Genomic DNA, 26,725 nt, shown 5'->3' with positions numbered 1-26,725 from the left:
GAATACCTCAATTATTATAAAATGTACAAAAATAACCTGTTTTTCTTTGTACATTAAATAAACTTAATATATTAAACAACATACCAATATTTCTAGTAGAAATATGACTGAACATTTATTTAAAAGTGTAACCGCCGTATTTCTTGTTAAAAGAACTTATAACAATTTATTTGAATTAAAAAAGTTTCTACTATATTCGTGAACTACTGGTATTTACACAATATTCATTAATTCAAAGGTAAATAAATAAAATAATTTAAGAACAACATCAAATCATCAAGGATCTCTTCGTTCATCTACATTATTAACAAGTGTAAATTAAAAGTTTATAACACTCCCGACAAGTGAAGGTTACAGTAACTAGAAAAGAGCCGATAACTTTCAAACGGCTGAACCGATTTTCTTGGATTATAGCTAAGAACACTCTCGATCAAACAAACAAAAAACTAAATTAAAATCGGTTCATTAGTTTAGGAGCTACGATGCCACAGACAGATACACAGATATACACGTCAAACTTATAACACCCCTCTTTTTGGGTCGGGGGTTAAAACTCTTTTTCTTGATTCTACGATTTAAGCCATCATCATCGTTCAAATTCCATACCATTCAAAAACTGCACACTTAGTACCCAAGAACTTCTCTTAAAATGACAGCTAATTATCATCAAGCCATACCGTGGCAGTAAAGTAAGAGTAGAATGCCACGAACTTTACAAACAGCGGCGCTCGGCACATCGGCATCCGAAAAATGAAAAAGGCGCCGAAAAACCAGATTTTCTCTTTAAAAAACCGGGAAATAAATTTTATTTTGCACCTTTATGCTCACAAACTGCCTTAATGCTTTTTCCTTTATCTGAATATCTATATGTGTAAAGTTAAAATATTTTATTACTCTTAAAAGAGGAATTTTGGATGTTCCAGAGAAAAAATCCAATCAACGTTGTTATTTTAATTGCAATTTAATGCATTTTATACTTGCCTTTAGGTAGATAAGGATAACCTTTTGTGGAACGTTTAGTTCCCAAATATGATAATCAGAGCTATACTTTTCAAAAAACGTTGTTTTTATAAGGTTCGATTCCGGGGCCACAAACATTTTATTGATCTTCAATGACTATGACTAAATTTTTTATTATACTAGAAATAGGATCAACACTAACGTATAGGTAAGTAACGTGTAGGTACGTTAAGTATTAACAGTATAAAGCCATCAAGCTCATAAAAATATAATGATAAGTGTATTAGCCAGTGTATCGTAAACGTTAAGTGCATAATTTTGTGGATTCATAATGGTCCAAGCGCACTACGCTGCGCTGTACAACGCGACGCGGCACGTTAAATATAGTTAAAATATGAGTTTGTATGGAGCAAAGCGCACTTGAGCGACGTTACGCGACGCGGCGCGGTTTGTACTTTGTATGGAAGCAAGACGCTGCCGCGTCGCGTCGCGTAGCGCAGCGTGAGTTTGGAATAAGAATAAGAATAAGAAGTGTTTATTTGCATTTTAGTATTTAGCATTTGTTTTTAGTATTTAGTAGTGGAGAGTAGAATATCACTTGAGTCTCAAGAATATTTGCTAGAATGCTCATATAAGGCAAGACATGATAGTTCTTTCATTTTAAAGTTTACTATCAAAACTAAAATAAATAAATTAGTAAGTATCTAAGATTTTTTTTCTAAAAATATTTTACACTAGGTTTTTTCTCGCGACTTCCATCGAATTTTTGATTTGTATGTATCTATATCTTTTATATTTAAAAACATGTATTTTACTAAAATCTGAAAAGTACAGATATAGATAATATATATATGTGTCTAGCACGTTTCCACAAAACTTTATTGATCTTGATTAGTTAATATTCAAATGAGAACCAAACTACGTTTGTGTGGAAACCCTGGAGAGCGCACTTGGGTCACTTCTCTTAAAAATCTACGATCAGCATGAAGATATGATTATAAAATTAGCGCTATAGTAATATCTGCCAATGCTGTAATGTTTCAGCTATCTTTAAAAGCAATATCGCCAGTTAATGACTTTAGAAGACCACACACCACAGGTTGATGGCTTTTTTACTTCATCCCAAAGATCGTTGAAAACCTTGATTACTATCTCATATCTACTTATCGAGTCTCAGTGTAGGGCTGGCATAAATTTTATTAAATACATCCTTTTTACGAACGTAGGAACTGAAGAGTGTAGGATTCTAAAAACCCTAAGTATGTATGTGAACGATCAGAAGATACTGTCAATATGTTCTGTTGGAACAAATCTTCGAAACATGGGAGAGTTCCAAATTTTTCGAAGATCAACTTAGCCGATTAAATATCGTTGATCATTTTCAAATTAATTTTACTACGTTATTAAGTTTAGGTAGGTACAAAAGAAAAACACAACCATTCAACCTCAGAAAATTGCAAAAGATGCGAGATTTTTTCGGTTTTATTGAAAACTCATATCCACCTTTTTCCAGGTTCGTCAATCCAGCACTCTTAACAATTTTAAAGCAATATTTTCTTTCGATAAAGGCAAAATTAAGTAGTCTTTTATAAAAGTACGATGAGCGGGCCGATCGTATCAAGTTAATAACTTCTTTGGGTAGTCTCGTTTTAATGAAAAATTATATAAAAACTTTAATGGCAGTAAAAAATTGGAAGACAGGTAGATTTGATGATAGTAAGTACCTAGTTATTTTGCCTGCTTACCGATTTATTAATATTGAAATTTTAATTTTATGGTTTGTTTATGTGAGTGTGGTTTGGTGTGTGTGGTGTGTGTAGTTTTGTGTGGTGTGTGTATGTTTGTTACTCTTTCACGCAGAAACTACTGGATAGATTTTGGTGTTTGGAATGGAGAAAGATTATAATATCTTAGATTAACACAAGGACTGCTTTTCATTACGGAAAAATTCATGGTTCCCGTGGGATTTTTCAAACATGTATAATATATCCATCTAGTTCTAGTATTCACGTAAACTCAGAATACAGAACAAACGTAGGTATAAATTAATTCAAAACTTCCATGGAGTCAAAAGTTACATTAGAAGCATTTTGTTAAGCAGCATTATAATAATGTTTGCATAATCATAAGGTTGATGATAAATAAATTACATTATTTTAACATTAAGTATTTAAAAAAGTTAATTGAATCAATAACTCATTCAAAAAAGATTTGTCACAGAAAATAAAATAAGCTTTATCGAATCCATCTGACATCTTATTATACCCATATCAATAATCAAAATACATAAATTATCAAAAATATTATTATCAGAAAAAGATATTCAACGAGAACTGTTGACAACACCTGCCGCGGTTTAAAATTAATGGCGGTCGTGGCTTATTGTGCTACCAGAGTCAGAGGTGGTCCACCTTTACGCGTTTTCGGTAACAAAATAACAAAAAAACACTAATGTGGTCGTGATACGTCCTTAGAATATTTTATCGTGTGAAATATGCAAGTAATTAAAAGTGGGAATTTATCTACGGCGGGAGCCCCATTATATTTGATACCTTTATAATGGGATCGCTTTAGTCCTTTTAACAATTTCGTGTTTCATGTTGGAATTTCTTCGGGTAAAGTGTACCTATATATGATTTCAAATTGTTTACTTCTTTTTTGTGCATTTTAAAAGCTGCTGTAGGTGTTAAATGTTTGGATTTTAAACTAAAAAGGTTTTAAAAATTCCTTGCGACTTGGTACTATCCAACACTGGCTTCTCCTTTCAGCACTAGGTTGCCTGGTAGAGATTGCTCCAAGCAATAAGGCCGCCTTTGCACACAATTGTTTTTTCTGTTTTCTTCTCTGTGTTGTGTTTTTGTGTGCAATAAAGTGTTCTATCTAGTATTCTATCTAAAAAGGGTTATAAATCTAAACTTACTGTTTATCTGCAGAATAAGAAACTGATTTTTTTTTATCTCAAAAGAAGCCGGAAAAAATTGACTAGCAAGTGGCTTTCTACTGTTTACGTAATGAGCATCTGCATTGCAAGCTACTTAAACATAAAACTGATATTTTATGCCGAAACGTGCTTACTCTATGGCAGGTGGTATCGTTAAACGATAGTATGCAAGTGCTATAGAGACGAAGAAATGGTTTTTATCTACTTAAATATGCCCATAGTACGTCTAGGCTAAATAAAGCGAAACCAGTTAATTTTATCACTTGTTAACAAGAGTGGGGAGTTGTAGAATTACCGCTCTACAGGAGACTTACCTTTTTCGTCGCAATTTACAAAAAGTCCTAATTAAGTATGCACAATATTTTATATAGGTAAATATGTTAATAATTTAATACAATTCAACGTTTAACCGATGCAACATACCTACTTGCATTCGTCGGTTTCACTGACAGAGAAAATAAGGCGATATTTGAATATTAATGGAAGTCATTTTGTTTAATTAACAAAAATGTCAAATGATACGGTTAGGGTACATATACAGTATTTTTGCTTTGAACAAAGCGACGCACTTTTCTATGGTTTTCTTATATGGAATGCCATATGAAAAGGTGTATTGTTAATTATGCAGCGTTTAGTCGCGGTTTTACTATTTTTTTGATCTATCAAAATATTAAATAAATAATGTGTATCGAGAACATAGTTTGCCAGCTCACTACAGAGCACGGGTCTCCTATCAGTATGAGAAGATTTTGGGCGTAGTCCACCACGCTGGCAATACGCAATTGGCCAGCATGGTGGACGCTGGCCAATTGCGTAATGGCCTTCAAAGTTCAAACTTTACACGCCTTTGAGAACGTTATGTAAACTCTCAGGCATGCAGGTTTCCTCACGATGTTTTCACCATTAAAGCGTGTGATATTTAATTTCTATTAATAGGAATACCTACTATGATCATAATATTCATGACAGGTAAATTAATTTCTTACCAAATTGTCATAAGTCATAATAGGTACTGGTATAGGCTATGTAACGGACTGGTAGTACCATAGCAAGTAAAATGATGCAGTTGTTGTGGTTGCATTTTCAACAAGTAATTTAGATACTTGGATTTAGCAAGAAACAGTTAAAATTATTTTGCTATAATCCGCCAACAGAAAAAATCTGTATGGTCAAACATGCAGTTACAAGCTAAGCACCGCTTACCTCCCCAACCAAGCAATAAAGCCAAGTTCCCACAGATTTTTTACAGATTTTTTACAGAAGTACAGATTTTTTCTGTTGGCGGATTATAGCAAAATAATTTTAACTGTTTCTTGCTAAACATGAACTTCCGCAAAGTAACGCCTGATTCTATCCAATATACTTGGATTTATCAACTTAAGATAGGCCACTAGTTTAACTCGTATTTAATAAGTGTAACAGGTTCTATCATAGGGCACTAAGTACATAGTATAACAAGTAGGTATAATGTAGTATGGTAGACAGGGACAAAAAAAAAAAAAAATTGTCAACTAAAATCATAACCCTTCCTTTTGGCTTTGCCGCAGTCGGATAAAAATGACCATAGGTAACTACAATACTTAGTCACCATTTCACAAAATATAACAACGTTGCTTAGTACAAGTAACTTATCGACAAATTAAAGACACATTCTTTAATAATTAATTATGTATTTATCAATTTCAGTCATGTATCGCGAACGTAATATTATGCCTTGCACTCAAATATTTTATTTCTGTGAATTGCAATTTTTGCTTTAATTTCGTAATTTTACCAATCTGTTGGCAAAGCAAACCAAAAAAATAAAATCTAAAGGCATAGAATTAATAGAGCGTACATAATAAAAAATCCATAACTGTTTTTAGTAAAGATAAATTTGATATTATTGTATCAGATACCAAGTAAGTACCTACCGATCTAAAACAGTTAGCATTAGATACATTATCAAATTACTCTTCTTCAAGATTTTCAACAGTATATTTTATTTTGGTTCAAAAATCATTTTTTGTCTGTGGTTTTATCATGCTATGATCGGCACAATTTATTATGTACGACGCGACGAGTAGGTATTATATGCCTATTATTTTGAATCCTCAAATAATATAACATTTTAACCCGTAACCCGTTTCATGGTTTTTCTCTTGTCTAGAAAAAATATTTATCTAATATTTTAAATCAACGATTGGTCGCAGGTAATAGTAAAGAAATTGGTAAATATTTATTGAGCAAATTCCTATTGCACTTTTCTTAGGTAGGTACAATACGAATTTGCACAAGTGAAAGAATGTTAAAAGGTATAGGTTGGTATTATGGTTAATGGTTATACTATCATGACTTTATGAGATACCAATTCAGAAAATCTATTAATTGATCAACCTATAAAAGTTACAATAAATGCAACATTCAAACATTACATTACTTTGAACGAAATTCCTCAACTTCTAGGAAAGTCACGTGAGAATGGCGACGAAGAGATAATGCAGTGTCCAATTACAAAAAGATGGAAAATAAATTCACATAACCCGTACCTTTACCGTGTACTGCATTACTTTCGATGGCATTCTTGTGAATTATAATAGGTAAGTTTACATTTTCTTAGAATTACCAGCACTGCAGTGGTCAACACTCAACAGTCAACACACAATTAGGTAAAAATAAATATGTATTAAGAAACCGTGTAAATATTAGAACTTACCTATTTAAACTAAAGACTGATTACTTTTACTGATTTAAACTATTCGGCTTGCGTTGTACTTGCAATGCAACTTCTAGGTTAGACGCTTATTTATTATACCTACGTAGATAGACAGTTTGGTATCGTATATATAAACTGGCGTGTAAAAACCTTTATCAACAACTGTACAAAGTTTCAACTCAAAAGGTTGGACGATGCGCGAACGCATAACAGACAGACAAAAAAAAAATATATGACTATATGTGCATTGCTGTAACATACTTACCTATGACGCTATAATTTTTTTTTAATTATTATTATTATAGGTACATGTAAGCACTAAGTATCTTAAAATGATCTTGAACTTGATCTTAAACTGAACACTTTCAAGTAAAGATTTTTATGTAAACCAGTGAAGATGATACTGCGGAATTAAAATACCATAAGCCTACTTTGTCGTATTAGTTTACAAATTGCGAAAAACCAAGTAAAATTTGAATTTCGCGGGCAGACCCGTGTCATGCCTCTTAAGAGACTATTTTTTACCATCGAATTTTACTCGCATAGATAAATTTTTAAACAAGCAAACTTGAAAACAAAGAATTATAATTTTATTATTGTCTAATATGAGTTCGCCCTTACTGTTGCATATTTACCCCAGCTGTATCGCCTGCATTTCACCCGGGGCTATGAAATATACGGCCAATAAATAAACACGCCGAAAGGGGTGAGTTAAATATTCATAGGGCTAGTGATGTGTGTGGCTGTTCCGTGCGTAGTGCCTACGATATAGTTTTATTTTAAACCAACTTTAAAAGTTAGTTCGATTTCAGTTTAAATAAGATGTAACAATCAGAAGCCGGTACTTTAGAGAATACTTATATTACATACAGCAAAGCTTGTATGTTTACATGAAAATCAAATAGGTACTTCAGTAGCTACATAAAAATAAATTTATTACATAGTAGGTACACAAAATACTTTCAGTGAAATCCATTCAAATCTACCTCATATAATTAAATAAATAACGTTTACGAATTAATAATAATGTCCAAAACACATTTTTAGGATGCGTAAGATTACATTATTGGATGCATCGGTACATACAAAGCATTTTTATTTTATTTTTTAAATACATAATATTATCACACTCATTACTTCCTATTAAGTACATATTTAAATATAATACCTGTACCAAATATGTTAAATATTATGTACGATCGGTAGCGAGAGCGGTAACCAAAAGCGATATATGTATATAAAGTCAAATATTTAGCGTTCTTTTTAAATTGCAATAATTTCATAAAAATCTCAAATCAAGTTACCGTTTTATTAAAACCGAGTAGGTAATTGCCATTTGCCCTCCGCACTCGTGAAAGGCTAACCAGATTCCTTTCAGGGTACGGTAATGTTAACCACTTAATTTTAACATCAAATTTATGATCAGATGTTAATAATATCCAAGACACACACGGCTATAACTATAATCAGTAGATACGTGCAAGATATGCCTAGTACAGAGCCTACCTGCTGTACTAGGCATATCTTGCACCTATATGATAAGCGCATCGAATTGTACCTTCATCAATTATATTACCTATTTAATGCATCATTCGATAAAGGATCTACTTTTCTTTAATAAAACTTAAAATCACTTTAAGGGCTAAACATAGAAAATGAAAACACAGAAAACATAGAAGGTGGCGGGGAGCGGGTGGATGAGGAAGGCGGAAGACCGTGTTTGGTGGCGCGCTCTTGGAAAGGCCTATGTCCAGCAGTAGACGCTTACAGGCTGATGGATGTATGGATGAAATCGATAAAACGTCATGACATATTTTAACACAGCCATCACTACGAAAGTCCAATATCGTAATAGACAGGGTAAAGAGTGAGACTTGTACAACATCACCAAATTAGCCAACCGTGTGCACTAGCCCCCGGGTGTATTCAGGGTTGTCACACAATGAGATTATTATACTTAACATTTCATCTAGCTAAAAATATTTACCTATGTAATATTAATACTTTTTTTACCTTACCCTTGATTTTTTAGTTTTTCTATGCTTAATAGAGAATGTTGTTAACTGTACAGGTAGAGAATTAATGGTTAGGCTGTAATAAATAATTACAAGTGTAGTTTTATTTTAGTAGGTCGTAACTTTCATAAAATAACATCTTCAATTCTTTAGAGTTTAGAAATTATTTTATTAAAATTGCATTATGTATTAATGCGTACATTATAATACTGTCTTTAGGTCGCAGTGGTAATCCCCTCCATTAATCACAAAATTGTTTTCTTTCATCAATAAATAATGCGGTGAGTTCCCAATTCCTTTGGCATATTTACTTTAACAATACACATCTATAAATATTAAAATTGATTTTACAACGCTTCCAATACTGTAATGAAGATACAAGGAGTCAACCCTAACCTGGCAGCTATAATGTAAATGTTTTGTGACGCCTTTATAAATGATTTTATCCGTCGTGCTTTGTGTGAAATATTACTTCGCAAAATTGAATTCGACGCAATCTGGCCAAGATGTCCTGAGGACACATGTGCTTTTAAACTCCCCAACCTAATATGGTTATTATTCTAATAATGAGGAATAGGGTAGTTGTTAAGCAACGCGATTGTATTTCGGATTCCTAGCGTACTAATGTAGTCTTTAATGCATTTTAATAAATGTTATAGTTCTAAGACATAAAATAGTAATAGTACTTATTTGTTAGTTTAAAATTTAATTGCTTAACAGGGCTCTCTCCGTCACTCGTTTCATACAATCGTAGTTCCAGTTTCATTTGAATATTAAGCAACCAAAGTCCATGAAATTTTGCAGACATATTCTAGAAACTAATATCTGTGTCTGTGGTCTTTTAGATTTTTTTATAAATATGTAGTTTTAAAATTACAGGGGCTCAAAGATTTGTATGAAATTTTTTAAGACCGCGTAACTTTGAAACCGAATATTTTAACAGAAATCTAGAAAACTACAGACATAGATATTAGTTTCTAGAATATGTCTGCAAAATTTCATGGACTTTGGTTGCTTAATATTCAAATGAAATTGGAACTACGATTGTATGAAACGAGTGACGGAGTGAGCCCTCTTAAATCTGTGCGCGTAGTTATAAACTTTATGACTTTTTTCACCTACACATAAATGAGAGACATATTGTTGTTTTTATTAAAAAAAACTTGGCCAGTATCCCTTGCTTGCAACCACCTAGCTGTAATGCCACTAAAGTAAGTTTATTTTTACTTCATATATCTAGACCAAATTGACCTTAAAATGGATCTTGCGGTAAAATTGACGTGATCTGATGATATTAAACACTTTAGGCTGGCTCCAAATTTTGGTGTATCGTGCCTCTGTTGCAAACCCTCGATGTGTACAGTGTATGATTATCATATTAAATCGATATCCATGATTGATTAAGTCGTATGCGTCCTAAAACTAAAACGATCGTGATACTATCGGTTAGAAATGCTTAGTAGATTCGATCCACCAAAATGATACATAATATTATAAGTTTTAGGTAATTTTCAGTCTGGTAATATGACATACAGTGTGCCTATTTGTTTCAATCATTTCAATAATGTAGGAAACTATTTATCATGTTTGACAGTCTCATGTATAAGTTTCTGTATTTTTTTACAAAGTTGCCTAATAATTGTAACAGTGCACCTGTTTAATATCCAAGCTCCATTTATACTGCACAAGGGATTTTTGTTCTAGGATTGTTATGGTTGAGAACGAGTGGTTTATTTTGGCGATCCCTATTAATAATAAGTGGTGTGTTAAGTAGGTATAATGCTATTTTTAAAACATTCTGTATTTTGTACTCGCGTACTATTTTTATCGCTATGACCGATATTTTTGATTACCTTTTTTATATCTATTGTGTGGAATTTTATAAAAGTAAAATTTTTAGTCTTATAATAACTAGAATAACTAGATCTCGCTCATGATTATTAATTCAAAATCTGAATTACTACTGTTCTGAAATGATGATAAAACAGAAAAAAATAACCTATGATAATTCCCCATAAATTATAATTTAGATTGAGCTTTAGACAAAAATCATCGATAAGGGATTTCCCGCACTATTCAAGAAAATTTTCATTTCCGAACGTGATCTTAAGGTGATTGCTCACGGCCGCAAAAGTCGCACGCAACTCGCTTACCGAAGTGCAGACCTTTGCTGAAGTCATTAGGATTTTCAGTGCTGAAAAACGCGTTGCATGTAGCTCTTGCGTTTCTTTCTCTTGCTGCGGATCATCTCGCAGTATGCAATCAGCTTTATTCGTCCGTCGCAATTCTGATGGATCACGGATCAGTTTTTGTGTTATGACATCGCATCACCGTGACATGGGAAATTAAATGGGAAGCTTGATTTGTATTCAAACAAACTCAACCAGAAAACTGATGAATATTCCCCTGAGTAATTCATATTAAGTGATGACTGGTTAGGACTGGTTTAGTGAATACGTAACTTCCTTCGACGTAGTAGGTAGGTATCTAAGTAGATATTTCAATAGAGTATGATTATTTATTACTCTAACCCAGATAAACTAACTACCTACTTACCAATGATCTACTTAATAAAAGGAAAAAATGAACACTTATAGGATTACTTCGTTGTCTGTCTGTAGAAAACCTATAGGGTACTTCTCGTTAACCTAGACTTATGAAATTTTGCAGATAGGTACCTAGACCTACCTACCTACGTGTAGGTAGGTAAGTTAACAAAAAAAATCGAAAACCGTGAATTTGTAGTTACATCACAAAAAAAAATGTGTTCATGAACAAATAATTAGTATTTTCATTTTTCAAAACTAGATAACTATACCAAGTGGGGTATCGTATGAAAGGGCTTAACCTGTACATATAAAACAGATTTTTACTAATTCAGCAACAGCAGTCAGTTATTGTATTGAAAAAATACGTTTAAAAGTTTTTACGAGAGGTACGGGGTGTTAGCATTAGTAAAGTTGTTCTAGTTGAGATGAAACGTTTGAGAGCTTTGTCATTTAAGAGAAAATTCCAAAAGTCTAAGGTTTTAGACCAAACTTCTGAATTTTTTTCTATCGAGAAAAGTTTGTCCAATCATGTTTTCATCTGACCCAATCGTAGGGGATATAATGAAAAATATTATGTATCAATTTCAAATTTTTCGATTCACGCGTTCCGAACTTATTTCCATTTTAGTATCGACGAAAACGGAGACCGCCCCGTTAAACGTTTTAAAAGGAACTATCTTCCTGAGGCACATAATTAACCTAACTTCACCGCTCTTCACAAATTAGACAAATTAAAAGCATCAAGACTAATTGAATAGCGTTCGATGTGATAACAATCAAGATAGGCGTACTCTACCGCAATAAATTAAAATCATTCGCTTCATTGTGGGTGTTTCCTATTCAACTTTTTAAAGTATTGAATCAACTTTTTTGTAAGCTCATAGTTATTTCTAAGCATCTTTTAATTGTACGTACTAAGGAAAATCTTATATTTATTTTTTAGGGTTCCGTTCCCGAACGGTGCCAAAGGGCAATATTACTTAACCACGGCAGTCTATCTGTCTGTCACCGGGCTGTTTCTCGTGAACTGTAATAGGTAGAGAGTTGAAATTTTCACAGAATATGTAAATCTATTGCCGCTATAACAAAAAAATATAATAAAAATTTCAAAATGGTCACCATGAAAATTTTAAAAATTAAAATCCTTGTACGATAGATGGTAAGGAACCGGAGACCGGTTTTTTCTCCTCTTAGCGTAAAACTTGTGCCGTATGGCAATGGATGGGATTGGAACCACCATCTTTTAGATTTAAGTCCACCGGCTTAACTTTTGAGCTATTGAGGAGTTTTGATACGATTTCTTTGTATTCAGCTAGAGACTAGGGGGAACAGATGTGGGCAAACGCTCCGTTTGCTCCAAACGGAGTGTGTCGAATAGCGAATCATTTTACTTAGAACTTCAACACCGTGTCAATGTTATTTCCTAAGCCGGCCATGTTTTTATAAGTTCAACCATGTAGTCCAACCAAAGTCTTGTACACCCTGCGAGTTATGTAGTAACAACTAACAAGTTTATGTTTTAGGTAGAGCACCGATATATATATATTTTTTTTTAATTTTAGAACACTGATATTTTTTTTTTAAATTAACGTTGACCTAGAAACTTTTTAAATAGTTTAAAGTAGGTACCTAATAGAAAAATCTCTGAAATATTAATTACTTTTTGTGTAAAAAAGCAGATAATTATGAGATAGACTGCATTTTTGTAGGTAGGTACATACCTACATAATTCTTTTATTTCTAAAACTAGATGATGCCTGCGACTTCGTTAGGATTTAGATTTGGTTTTCCGGGACAGAAATTGCCTATGTCCATCCCTGGGATGCAAGCTATCCCCGTTCCAAAGGTCAAAATAGGTTAAACGGATGGGCCATGAAAAGCTAGCAGACAGACAGACACACTTTCGCAGTTTTAAAATAAATAGGTATTGTATGTACCTACCTACCTAAGAACTATTACTTTCGCAAAAAAAAATATTATTGTGGATATGTGGGTCCTGACTTGGGTATCTAACTATCTATAGTACGCGACAGGTCGAGAAGGCAATCAGGGTAGGGACGCCCCGCACCCCCGCACAGCCCTTGCGATAATATGGTGCGGGATAGCGCGGGTGACGTGCGGGGCGTCCCCCCTGCCTCATACCCCGATTGCCATCTCGACCTGTCGCGTAACACAGCAGCCTCGTGAAGCTTTTCTTAGGCCGGAGCTCAGGTGCAGTCAGTGTGGTGTCTGAAAACCCCACGGCGGTGGCGCTGCCTTGATCGATGGATGATCTTTGCGCATTTGCCTCGGTTGAGGCGCGTTTACAACGACTGCGCTACCACGCAAAAAGACTGTTCTGACTGTTCCTTATTTGCCGCTTTTAATTTGAACCCAGCTAAAATAATGTAGCCTTCTTTTCGACTAAATACGCAACAACACAATAAAACCGTTGCTATACGTTTTGAATTTTACGAGATCATTGCAAAACCTCAATTTATAAACCCGTCGTTAAGCTCTTGTTCATTATTCGCAAAGGGCATTGCAACCGGTTAATTAAAATCGAATTTTGGCCAAGAGGCGGCACAGTGGGCGTTAACTTTAATATGAAAAACATAGTGCGTAATATTCTTTTTTGTTTATTGATATGTTGGTACCAAAGCACACACCTCTCTCAAACAGGTGCGAAATTACAAAAAATTACCTTTACGTTATTACTACGAGTATATTACCTACCTACCTATTACCACATTACTACAGTCATAGCATATTAAATGAAATGTAATTTTTTATTATTTACTAGCACATTTTGTATAATATCTAACGACATAATATTATTACATATTAAATACCTAATTAACTATATACAGGAATTGGTTAATTTCAAAATCTAATTCGTATTTAACTCCTTCGGTTTGCAGATTAGAAAAGGGTACAATTTAAATGCTCACCAAAATAACTTTTAGACCCTAAGACTAAGCACCAAGTAAAATATGATATAAGTATGTTCAAATAAAATAAACCCACTCTGTACCGGGTGCCTAAAGAACAACGTTTTAAGTTCCAAAATAATTAGGTATACACTCATCAGAATAATTGTACGTGTTGTATTTATATTCTTTTTGCCTCCCAAAATGGATTAATGCTCACCAAATCTTGTTTCCCTGAAATAGTAACATTTATACCCAAAATGATAGTTCTGGTATTGAATTTTATGATAAGAAAATACCACGGCTCTTCCAACATCAATGGAAAACAGCTAATATTTTCGTAACAATTTCGTGAAACCAGTCATTCAATCCTCAAACAGCGGCGTTTCGCACAACTTGTGCGTTAATTAGAACAATATTTTAGGAAACAACGACACAATTTCCCGTAATTAGAATACACTGCTCGAAGAATAAGTAGCTCCGTGGAGATCAAAGGGCGCTGCGCGGACGCATATCGCACTCCACTTGACACATCATTCATTATCCTTTAATATATTTTAGCTCAAATTTGTTCTCAGATTAATTCAGATTATTATAAATAATGTGATTATCTTTCCATAAAGAGACTTGTTTTATGAATCATTTTTTTAAATCTTAATTTTATGGGACTTTTGTCCCACATGGACATGCCAGCCCTGACAAGTAGCTTAATTTACAATCAAAATTACATTATGGAATGCAACAGATACAACTGAAGAGGTATTATTGCCTATGCAGGAATATTTCAATACTGTTTAATTCAGTAAGTACACATTTAGGTATATCAATCATATTATTGTGTAACTGAATAAAACAAATAAGTCATTTTATCATTTTAAAAAAATTCATCAATCATTTCCGACGAATTGAGAACCTCCTCCTTTTTTGGAAGTCGGTTAAAAACAGATTTGAAATCACTTTAGAAAAAAAAATTAATACCTCCGTAACATTTGTAAAGTGCATCGCTCACTATAAAGTCAAGGCTGCTCCAAGGCTGGTCGAGGCACGCTCGTGATGCAAGCCAGCTTAGTCTTATCAAAAGTCTAAGCTAAAGCGAAGGAGAATGTTATAGCTTTGTCACACTCATTCCACATAATATTTACGACTAAAACCCGAAGTGAGGTTGTAGAGGCATGCAGCCTCTTTTAAGACCGGCAGCTGCGAAGAAAGCAACACACTTTGCAGCTGTCACTTAGAGAACACAATTTGAATTCGGAACGATTCAAAATAACCCCGGGCAGCGCATTCAACCATTTCACTTCAGATCATCAAGACCGCAACACCTCGGTCTAGCATCAAGCTCCGGCCCTCGTTTTCCTACCACAGTTTTAATTATAACCAAGGCATATATTGTCACACTAATATTATAAAGGCGAAAGTTTGTATGTGTGTGTGTGTGTGTGTGTGTGTATGTTTGTTACTCCTTCACGCAAAAACTACTGGACGGATTTGGCTGAAATTTATAATGGAGATAGATAATATCCTGGATTAGCACATACGCTACTTTTTATCCCGGAAAATCAAAGAGTTCCTACGGGATTTCAAAAAACCTAAATCCACGCGGGCGAAGTCGCGGGCATCGGCTAGTAAATAATAATTGTTCATGTAATACAACGTAATAATTGTAGCGGCATTTCATTTATCAGTTATCATACGCTGCATGGCTGCTACAAGGTTACGCCTAGTTTTAACTAGCTACGACTAGTTACGGCCGGTATCAGTTGGTTAAACTTAGGTGCAGTCTCTTTTTTTACGGGTATCTAAGTAGTTTTAGCCGGCTAGACTTAGCTGCTACCAGACTTCAGCTTTCTGGCCTATCATACGGCAAACCAAGTCAAAAACAAAAACAACCGGTAGAGTGGAAAATAGGTGTTCCTCGTGAAAAACCGCGCGCGCCTCGCATTGCTGCTGCATTTTGGTTATGTGTGCGATGCCCCTAAGTACACATTCAGGACATGACAACGTCGTTTCGCGCACCTTGCACACTAATTAGACCATATTTTAGGACACAACGACATAATTTAAAAACCACTCAAGAGTAGCTAAACCGAGATCAAAGTGTGCATGACACGACGCGCTTTATTTGACACTTAATTTATTTTATACGATCACATCAGGCTGGACATCCATTTCTCCTATCAGCCCAGCAATTGTTTTTTTAGCAGACAACAGACTTTTTAGATTGTAACTTTAACAAGTTACAATTCCATCCTCAGAGATTGGCTCGGGCGACCGAATGGAATCGATTGAGCATTTTATAACTAACTGCATGTCGTACAGGCGTAAGCTTATTTTAAAAGCTATGACTGCTAGAACGGCATGGTCAGGTGTTAGCAAAGGGTGCCAACTAAAACTAAAGCTCCAAGGGCTTCTGCAAATATGTCTCACTCTTATAAAGACCTAGCTCATAGAGACGATTCACTTTTATCTAGACCTAGCTCATATTAGGTACGCTTCTAACGTGCGGTTTACCGAAATTATTTACATCTAAAAATATACTTAAATTAATCTAATTAGACGGAAATGCGCAAAACGTCAGTCAACGTAAATTGATATATACGCTGAGCAAGGTACAAGATCCAGTTGGAGCTAATTTCGTTGTTACTTTTGGCAGGCTACGGTTGCGACCAGTCAACAAACCTCGACCATCATGAGAAGTTTCAGTTGAGAAGACATGAGTTTTTCATCATGACTACTTTAACTCATTAAAATATCATTGTTTGAACAATCTAATTACAAGGTCCTATGCGTAAAGCTGCCGCCCTCTAATTAAAAAATCCTTTAAGTGCAAAAAAAAATTTAGGGGTTTCAAAACTAAATGTGTCTAAAACAGAGTGTATGTAGGATGAAGGTTTTTAGTTACCACGTAGCATAGCATTCTTATTCCGAACCAGTGGTAGATGCTTTTGACGATTCAAAAGTAGGTACTTGTAAAAGTCTAATTGAATAATAATATTTTGATTTTGAATTTGAATTTAGAGCCTCAATAGCTCAACCGGTAAAGGAGTGGACTGAAAAGCGAAAGGTCGACGGTTCAAATCCCGCCCGTTGCACTATTGTCGTACCTACTCCTAGCACAAGCCTGACGCTTAGTTGGAGAGGAAAGGGGAATATTAGTCATTTAACATGGCTGATATTCTTTAAAAAAAAATTAAATTTGAATTTAGAAACACTAAGTAGTTTTTTGAAAAATCTCACATTTTCTGGCGATAACTCCAAAATATACTTTTTTCACTTAACATCTTTTTAGTTAAAAGATGGCAGAAAGTTAAACCTAACAAGAAACCACCTGCGATTTTAATCGTTTCACCGCCCACATGTTGCGCCTTATATTTAAACTTACTTTCAAGTTGCGTTGTTTACAAAATAGTAACAAAAGGGGAAAGCTATTTTGTGCTAGTGCTGTGCTGGCGTGTATAAATAATTTTACAGCGCGCGGAAATCGTTGGACATCAAAGGTTGACATAGTAGTACATCTATGAGTGAATACCGAAAATTGCGTTAAAATATTTTAAGAGGGTTGGTGAACCTTGAACCTTGCTCTCGATGTACAACAATTTTAATCTATTGATTCTATTACCTCTACATATTTTAATCTACTGACTGACAGACAACGTAAAGCTCAAATAACAGGCTCTATAAACTTGAGATTTTCCATATAGTACCTAGTTTCCCTCTAGAGCGTAGGTGAGGCTAAGAAAGGATTTTCAGAAAATCCAACAGAATCTTTAAAAAGCGACTAAGTTTCATTCATAGGATGTGTTTGTTGCCGCTATTCTAGCTATAATTTCAAAATGGTCGCCATTAAAATTAAAAAAAAAAAAAATCGATTCCGACTTGCACTTGACCGATTTTTTACATTAAATAAGTACGTATTAGATATTATGATATACCTATTTTGTAAGGACCTAGTGTAGATACTAGTATCACTAACTACAAATTTTATTCAAAAAAGCTCGTTGTATGATAGAGTATTTCTCCTGAGGCTACGCCAAGAAAATCAAGAGAAACTGCGCATTATGAAAATATGTGTTAGTGTAAATCAACAGGACGTGACCATTTGGAGAAGTTGAAAGTTAACCTTAGTGTTTAGACAAGAATTGTTTTAAACAATGCAAGCTTGTGTAAACCGAACAGGAATGACATCCCTTTGAGCGTGCGCCTCGGACATGCTACGGAGAATGTACCTAACTCCACTAGCTTAGGCGACCCGAAACTGTCCGTAGAAATGTGAAATCGAAATCATTGTTTTTTTTTTTAAAGAATATTAGCCATGGTAAACATGACTAATACTTTTCCCTTTCCCCGCCAATTAAGCGTAAAGCTTGTGCCAGGAGTGGGTACGACAATAGTGCAAGGGGTGGGGTTTGAGCCCCGACCTTTGGGAATTCAATCCACTCCTCAACGGTAGAGCTATCGAGGCTCTTTCTGGGACATGTGCATTGTACAGACAGATTTTGCTCATGTGATATAAGCTATGCAGCCAAATCAGATTTGTTTTAATGCATTTACAAAAAATAAAAAATAAACCGACCAAGTGCGAGTCAGACTCGCGCACTGAGGGTTCCGTACTCGGGTAATTTTTCCAACATTTTGCTCGATAAATCAAAAACTATTATACAAAAATATAAATAAAAATCTGTTTTAAGATGTACAGGTAAAGCCCTTTCATAATATGATACCCCACTTGCTATAGTTATCTTATTTTGAAAATTAAGAAATTTTAATTTTTTTTTTTTTAAATGATGTATGTAACCAGAAATTCGCGGTTTTCAGATTCATTCCTGTACTTGTGCTATAAGACCTACCTAACAAATTTCATGATTCTAGGTCAATGGGAAGTTTCTTGACAGACAGTCAGACAGACAGATAGACAACAAAGTGATCCTTTAAGGGTTCCGTTTTTCCTTTTGAGGTACGGAACCCTAAAAACAATTTCAATTGGATGCCTATTCTTAGCCTTATTAAACTAGGTGTACTTAATTATTCTCGAAGTGGTTACGACTATAATCTAGGTATAGACCAGTGGTGAATCTCAAACTTATAAGTAGGTAGGTACCTACATAACTTCCTAGACGGAATTTTACTCTGTCCTCTAACTGATGCCCGAACTTGATCTGTTTGGTTGTTGAAGTAATTTGAAATTATCAACACTTTTCATATTTTTAACCCCCGACCCAAAAAGAGGGGTGTTATAAGTTTGACGTGTGTATCTGTGTATCTGTCTGTGGCATCGTAGCGCCTAAACGAATGAACCGATTTTAATTTAGTTTTTTTTTTGTTTAAAAGGTGGCTTGATCGTGAGTGTTCTTAGCTATAATCCAAGAAAATCGGTTCAGCCGTTTGAAAGTTATCAGCTATTTTCTAGTTACTGTAACCTTCACTTGTCGGGGGTGTTATAAATTTTTAATTTACACTTGTGTCTTAGTTTACTTGTCGTGTTCAGTTTACGCAAACTAGGTGTGCACTGTGCACTTACCTACTCGTACCTACTTTATGTCTTATCTGCTTTCGCTTTCATAAGCATTACATCGCTGAGATTAGCTGATGCTAGATTAAACAAATCTATGTCATCATAGCCGACATGACAGCTACCGTTTATATTTTTAGGGATCCGTACCTCAAAATTGTTAAAAACGTACCGAATTGAGAACCTCCACATTTAGTGGAAGTTGGTTAGAAAGAAAGCCCTAAAGGATTCCTTCTTTGTCCGTCCGTTTTTCAAGACCCTTCTTTCTCATAAACGCGTATCAATATATCAAGTTGAAATTAACTGATATTAATATTAAATAATAATAAAATTGTAGAAAAGTGGTGTCTGTACAATGGAAATATCTAAAAAAAAAGTAGCAGGGGTTGTTATTATATCGATGCCGAACCCGAAATTGTAATTAATTTTTTTTTGTCTGTTTGTCTGTTTGTCTGTTTGTCTGTTTGTCTGTTTGTCTGTTTGTCTGTGTGTTTGTGCACGCTAATCTCAGAAACGGCTTATTCGATTTAGATACGGTTTTCACTAATATATTGTAGTAAGCTTCACTTAGGATTTAGTGTTTATTTCATGTCAATCGGTTCATAAATAAAAAAGTTATGTCAATTTAAAGAATCACGGCGCCTCGCGCCTGAGCGTCCGTGGCTATATAAAGCGCGAAAAGTCACTATTCCACGCGAACGAAGTCGCGGGCACAGCTAGTATTAAATATGTATTTAAGTCTATGGTCCCTTGGAGCTGTAAAAAAATCAAACTTCTAAGCAATGCAATAAAAAAATACGGCCATTTATTAATAAATAATAAATAAAAATGAATAAAAACATTTTTTTTAACTGTTGTACTATACATATATTGTATAAAATATAGGTAGCGGCAAATACCCACACATTCTTTGAAAATTTCAACTCTGTACCTATTACGGTTAACGAGATACAACTCGCTGACAGACAGTCGGACGGACGGACGGACAGCGGAGGCTGTATATAGGGTCACGTTGGTACCCTTCAGGAACGGAACCCTAACATATGGTGAGATTATAATAATTTGATTTTCTTAAAAGTTGCATTAAGTACCTACCTAATTGTGCAAGTGCGATAAATTGTATATTTTTGTTTTTCACCAAATGCAAACCAAACATGGTCAATGTAAACAATTTACTATTTACATTAAAGCAACTAAGATATTTATAGGTAACCCAAAAAGTTTGTAGCTATTTTTGTCTAGAGATCTCTTGTAGTTTTTTACTTCAAGAAGCTCTCACTTCATGCGTTGAACTTTTATAAAATGTAGAGCGGAAGTTTTTACGTATGAAGCTACCTACCTAGGTAAGCAGATAATAAAAAGACCATATTTTCGTCCAAAAGTAGGTAGGCATATATTTTATAAAATTTTTTTATCTTAAAGTTTCATTTGGTTTAATTATTGTATCTAAGTAGCTAGATAACATCTAGATAATTAGTAATAAAATCTTACCTAACTATTGGAAATAGGTATATTACCTAACTGTAAATTATAACGGAGGATAGTTATTTAAAGATGTTCGCTTTGGAAATAAAGTAAATACTTACTTCAATACATACTAATACATATTTAAGTAGGTACCTTCGAGTATAAGTTGTTTACTTACCACCAGTTACCCATGACGGCGTCCACCAGGACCAGTAGAGTGCACAAAACTTTCCAAAAAAGCTTCATTTTGCTTTAAAAGGTCCAAAAAAGCATTAAAAAAACTCCAAATTCACCCCAAAAGAAACACTTCACAACACCGAGTAAAACAACAACCAAAATATGAAAACCATTTTGAAAAAAGAATCAAGTTACCACATAACTGAACAAAAACAAAACACAAATAATAATTCTTTGAAAAATAAAAATCAAACTTCAAAACAAACTTTTCCAAAAGTTTTTCGGGTTAAAAAAAATTAAAGATGCGTGACGTAATTGAAAAGCGGGATTTTTTTTAAAGAAGGGTACCTATTCTTTTTTTGAAATTCGAAAGACTTTTAGCCTAACGTGTATTATCAACGCGCCTGCGGCCCGCGCGGTTTGAAATACAAAACCAGACTGGCTTGTTCTAAGTCGTTTGTAAGTATTCCATAGGATTTGCCGTAAGGGGAAGGGTCGAACTGGAGGGCGTGTAAATGCAATACACTGCACTAGTTCATCCTTCAATGCCCTTACCTCGAGCTAAGCTTTTTTTGAAAAAGGACATGTCCGTTGAACAGCCTAAACAAAAGTTGACGTTATGCAAACAGCTTTACTCAAACTGAATACCACGGCTATTTTCATTTGTTCAGCCAAATTCAAAATTTCAGCACAATTTAATTGCCTACCTAGTTACCTATTCAATAATTATTATTATTTCCACACTGTATGAAAGATTGACCGAAGGAACAAGATGCATTTTTTTTTCAACTCTCTAGGGCTCTAGCTCTTTCGAGCTCAACCAGATGCAATATCATTTTTTTTTAATTATTTTACGCATCTGGATATATGAAATATGCAATATCAAACGTAACGTATAGTGCGTTTCATCGGATAGTACCTATGGCGTTGTGTTGGCTCCCCTGTCTGTTGGGTGGTCGTTGGCACCATATTGGCATGAGAAGACGCAGATTTTGTTTATTTTCATTTCATTCATTCAGGAAAATCAAATGAAAATAAACAAAATCTGTGTCTTTGATATTGGCACGATATATTTTGTGCCAATGACTTGGACTGACAGGGGAGCCAACATAACGCCATAGGTACTATTCGATGAAACGCACTATAGCTGCAAACCTACTTATGTTTTTTTTTTAAATTTATTTACGGCTGTGGATGCTGGCCGTTTAAAGCCTTTTGTAAATAATTTTCCTAAATTACTTACTACACTCGTAGTCTTAGCAACGAAGTATAGAAAAACAGATAATAATAAAAAAAAGAATAAGAACCTACCTAATTTAACTTAAGTACTTTTTTTTCTTTTTTTTTTCTTCTCATATGGCACTAACTTACTTACTTTTAAAGTAGTATGAATATATCCACAGGCTATCAATTGTAAGCTTAAGCCTACAAAAAGAGGGTTTATGCGAAAATATGACTATCACATTGAAGTCGATTACTTGATCGAAAGAAGATTAAAGGGAACAGTGAGCGTGGAGTTTAAATAATTTTATTTATTAAGGAAATCAGCAAAATACGATACTTAAGTGGTCAAGCGATCTCATAAATAATAATTTAATCTTAGTTAACATATCTCTGGACTAGATAGTCCGTATTACAAAGTGGTAGAGACGAGATTGCAAGCGTTTTGTGTGTTACTTTTGTTAAAGTGGTAACTATAGATTTGCATTAAGTTGAAGATATGGTAAACGTTGATATATTTACTTGTTTAACCGGACCTGTCTGCGATGTCCATTGAGAATCGCAATAAAAGCACATTGATAACCTATTTTAAGAGTCGTTAGTCATTACAGTCACACAAATACGTTAACGTTAACTACCTGAGGCACCAGTGTAACCTTTCTAACGCGAATTTAGCTAATAGGTACAACGACTTATCATAATATGTACTAAGTTGACAGTAGGGTCATTGCGAACAAAAATTGTATTCTATGAAGCTGTTAAAGTTAGCATGAAATATTTTATCAGTCTTTCTATAAGCAAAGTTGGTGAAATCGACAAGCTAGATGCGTCAAAGATCCGGCTTATTTACTTGTGTGCAGTACCAGTCTGCTATTTATAATTTTGTACTGATAGGCAAAACATTGTGCTTTTTACCTCCCCATGCGCAAGCGAAAGCCCAAGTTCCCAACAACGACGGTTTACAGGTAAAATTACAAAATTCTTTACGCGTCTCGCTTTAATTCCGATACAAAATGGAGAAAAAACTAATTTCAAATCGTATCCTATCACAACGAACAATTGTGAATCTTATATTATCTTTTATTGAAATAAAAAGTATAATTGCATTTTGCAGTAGTACTAAAGCTCATCGTACACGATATATTATATTTTCAGTATCATCGCTTTTGGGAAGCTTTTGACTCGGCCCCGCATATTATTTTCGGTTAAGGATTGTCTCCGGTAGAGACCAGTCCTTAGAGCTCGTTCACACAGGCTGCGTAAGCGTAGACGTAGCGCGTACCATTGCGTTGTAATGTATGGAACTGTATGAAACATAGCACACCGCTTGCGTGGCGTGGACGTTCACGTAGACGTAATGTGTGCAGTTACGTCTATGGATTCATGCGCGTCACTACGCACGTGTCACGTGTACGTGCTGCATACGCAATTGGTTTGAATCGACCTTTACCGGCATACGGCAGTCGCATCTTGTGATCAAAGTAAGTAATTGTTATTTAACCCTTACCTAACATTAACCACCAGCTTTGCTACTCTGGCATCATTCATTTCGATACCACGTTCAAATCAAACGCGAAGCAGCATTAATAAACATCGATCGATGTACCACAATCGATCTTTAGTAAAGTCGCTAAAACGCTGAATGCTTAAGACGGCTCTCTCCGTCACTCGTTTCATACAATCGTAGTTCCAATTTCATTTGAATATTAAGCAACCAAAGTCCATGAAATTTTGCAGGCATATTCTAGAAACTAATATCTATGTCTGGTTTTCCAGATTTCTGTTAAAATATTCGGTTTCAAAGTTACGCGGTCTTAAAAAATTTTCATACAAATCTTTGAACCCCTGTAATTTTAAAACTACATATTTTTAGAAAAATCTAAAACACCACAGACACAGATATTAGTTTCTAGAATATGTTTGCAAAATTTCATGGACTTGGTTGCTTAATATTCAAATGAAATTGGAACTACGATTGTATGAAACGAGTGACGGAGAGAGCCCTGTTAAAGTTTCATATAAGTAGATACTTTGGCTCTACAATATCGTGTTGGTAGGTAGATTAGTTGAAAATTCAGCATTTAGCTGATGTAAATAAGAGTCAGGGATTTAGCAAAGGGCGCGGGATAAAAGGCAACAATAGGGCTTACCTGGCATTCTGTTCCCGTGTTTATGGTCGCTGTAAAACTGTAATTGCAACAGATCAAACGGACCGACCGATTATTGAGATCGTTGCACACTGAGATTTCGAAATGATCATAAAAAAATTGTTATGTTAATGTTTTTTATAAGTACATATTTATTTTTGCAAATTCTACTTTTTATAGTGCTTCAGGAAAATATTATTTTAATGTTTACTCATGCTTAAGTAATTAAAATTGCTAAAGTAATTAAAAAATACGCCCAACAGCAACAACCGTTGAAATCAAGTTCAACTAATTAACTACGAGTAAGTATAGGTACCATATATTATATGTATGTATATTCCATTTTGCATTTGTATTTTTTTAACAAAAATAGCGTGTAAACGAGCAGGCGGGTCACCTGATGTTAAGTGATTACCGCCACCCATGAATATTTGCGGTACCAGAGGAACCGCCAATGCGTTGCCGGCCTTTCAGGAATTGTTGTTGTAAGTATATACTACACTTTTTAAACTCGTAAATTCTTTTATTTGATAAAAATGACAGTTTTTAGAATCATAATATCCATAACTATTTGTCTTCTTTTACTCGATGTTGGTTATAGGAGTCTTTCCCACGCCATTTTCACAGGTATTTCACACTTCGCGTCAGCATACTCGACATTGCAACAATGTCGTCTTGCCAACTATTAAATAGCAGGTGGTCTGGCTGACTTGATATGAAAGATCTCTTAATGTGCGGGATAATAATTAATAAATAATAACTCTTTACGTATTTGTACAGCTAATTACCATTGGGCCCAATATGTAAGTATAGCCCCGCCCGTTAAGCGACTAGCTTACAATATCAGGCCATCAAACCTTACTTGTAGACTATATTAATTTTTAATAGGTTTGAAATAGATCTGCTTTTTTGTCCATACGTACTTACATCTTTGTAAAACTTGATTCCAATTTATGGATTGTGGCTGATTATATTACCCCTTTTATACCCCTTTTTGGCATCTATTCACATTCATTAATTCTAGGTCTCTTACGTACCAAGAAAGACATTAAATGAATTTACTTAATTATTTTTAATAAATAACCAAATGTTGTAATTTACTAAGATTATTGGTTTAATTGGCAATTTATTCAGGTATTGCCTAAACTAAATCGTTATCCGTATAATAAAACACAGGATTTTGGAGTGTAACATTTTTATTTCAAAAGTTCAATTGAATATATGTAATACATATGCAATTGAAAGTTGTTTGCATAGGTCGCTCGTTTGCATTAATTTATGCAAATTCGGGGAATAGAATAGTTTGCATTTGTTGAAAATATTATTGTCTCTATTAGAAATAATAGAGACATAACTTGGATGAAGAGACACAATAATACTTTCAAGTTTTAATCAAAATAAAATAAAAACAAATATTCGTAGTCTTGTAAAAAAAATTGTAGTAGGTAAGCAATAAGTCATGAATATTCATAAAACCGTATACCTACCTAAAACAACCTAACTATATTCAAAGAACCTCGTCATCAGTATGAAACTCTCCAGCAATTTCCATTGCAATAGTAACTTATGTAATAGCATTTATTTATTATAATAGCGATGTGTATTTAGCTTGTACGCGTAAATTATATTTTTAAAAAAAACTTAATTTATTTTGAAATTAAATTAAAAATCAATGTCAAGTATTTTATTTCTACCCTGTCGTGGTATTTCGACTTAGTTTATGGATTTTAACAATACAATTGGACACAATTATTTTATTGATGCATAAATATTATTGAGCTGGTTAAGCTTAGTGGGCCCGCAACCTAAACTGTTAACTGTACCGGCCTAATGCACTTTTTGCGCATCCTTTAAGCTCGCTATCGGAGTTTGAATTTTAAAATAAATGCAATAGAGTCTAGTTTACAAAGTCGCGGTGTACCGCTATTTGGTTATTTGAAGTAGGTAGGCGCAAGAAATGATACGATGGTGAATTTTCGCTTTTTACTTTCGAACGATTTTTCAATGTTAGGTTGGTATTTTAATCTTTTTTTAATTACTTAAATGAACGGATGTTCTCAAAGAAAAATTAAATTTTTTAAAGCTTCTTTAAGAAGGTCTGTTAATCTCACTATTAATGATTTATCTGCATTTTA

At 34.2% G+C, this 26,725-nt stretch overlaps 1 protein-coding gene across 1 annotated transcript in view; it reads right to left on the bottom strand.

Moving 5' to 3' along the window:
* The window catches only part of LOC123865688 (protein wingless-like), a 78,987-nt gene extending 57,344 nt beyond the window's left edge, over positions 1-21,643 (bottom strand). Inside the window, exon 1 of the mRNA XM_045906891.1 lies at positions 21,224-21,643. Coding sequence (XP_045762847.1) covers positions 21,224-21,291 — 68 coding nt within the window. The 5' untranslated portion in view covers positions 21,292-21,643. The remainder of the gene's footprint in view (positions 1-21,223) is intronic.
* Positions 21,644-26,725: the final 5,082 nt, after the last annotated feature.

Source organism: Maniola jurtina, chromosome 5 (genome assembly GCF_905333055.1).
Source record: "Maniola jurtina chromosome 5, ilManJurt1.1, whole genome shotgun sequence".
Taxonomy (NCBI): Eukaryota; Metazoa; Arthropoda; class Insecta; order Lepidoptera; family Nymphalidae; genus Maniola; species Maniola jurtina.
The sequence above is the reverse complement of the archived record's forward strand: the minus strand, read 5'-3'. Positions and strand labels throughout refer to the sequence as shown.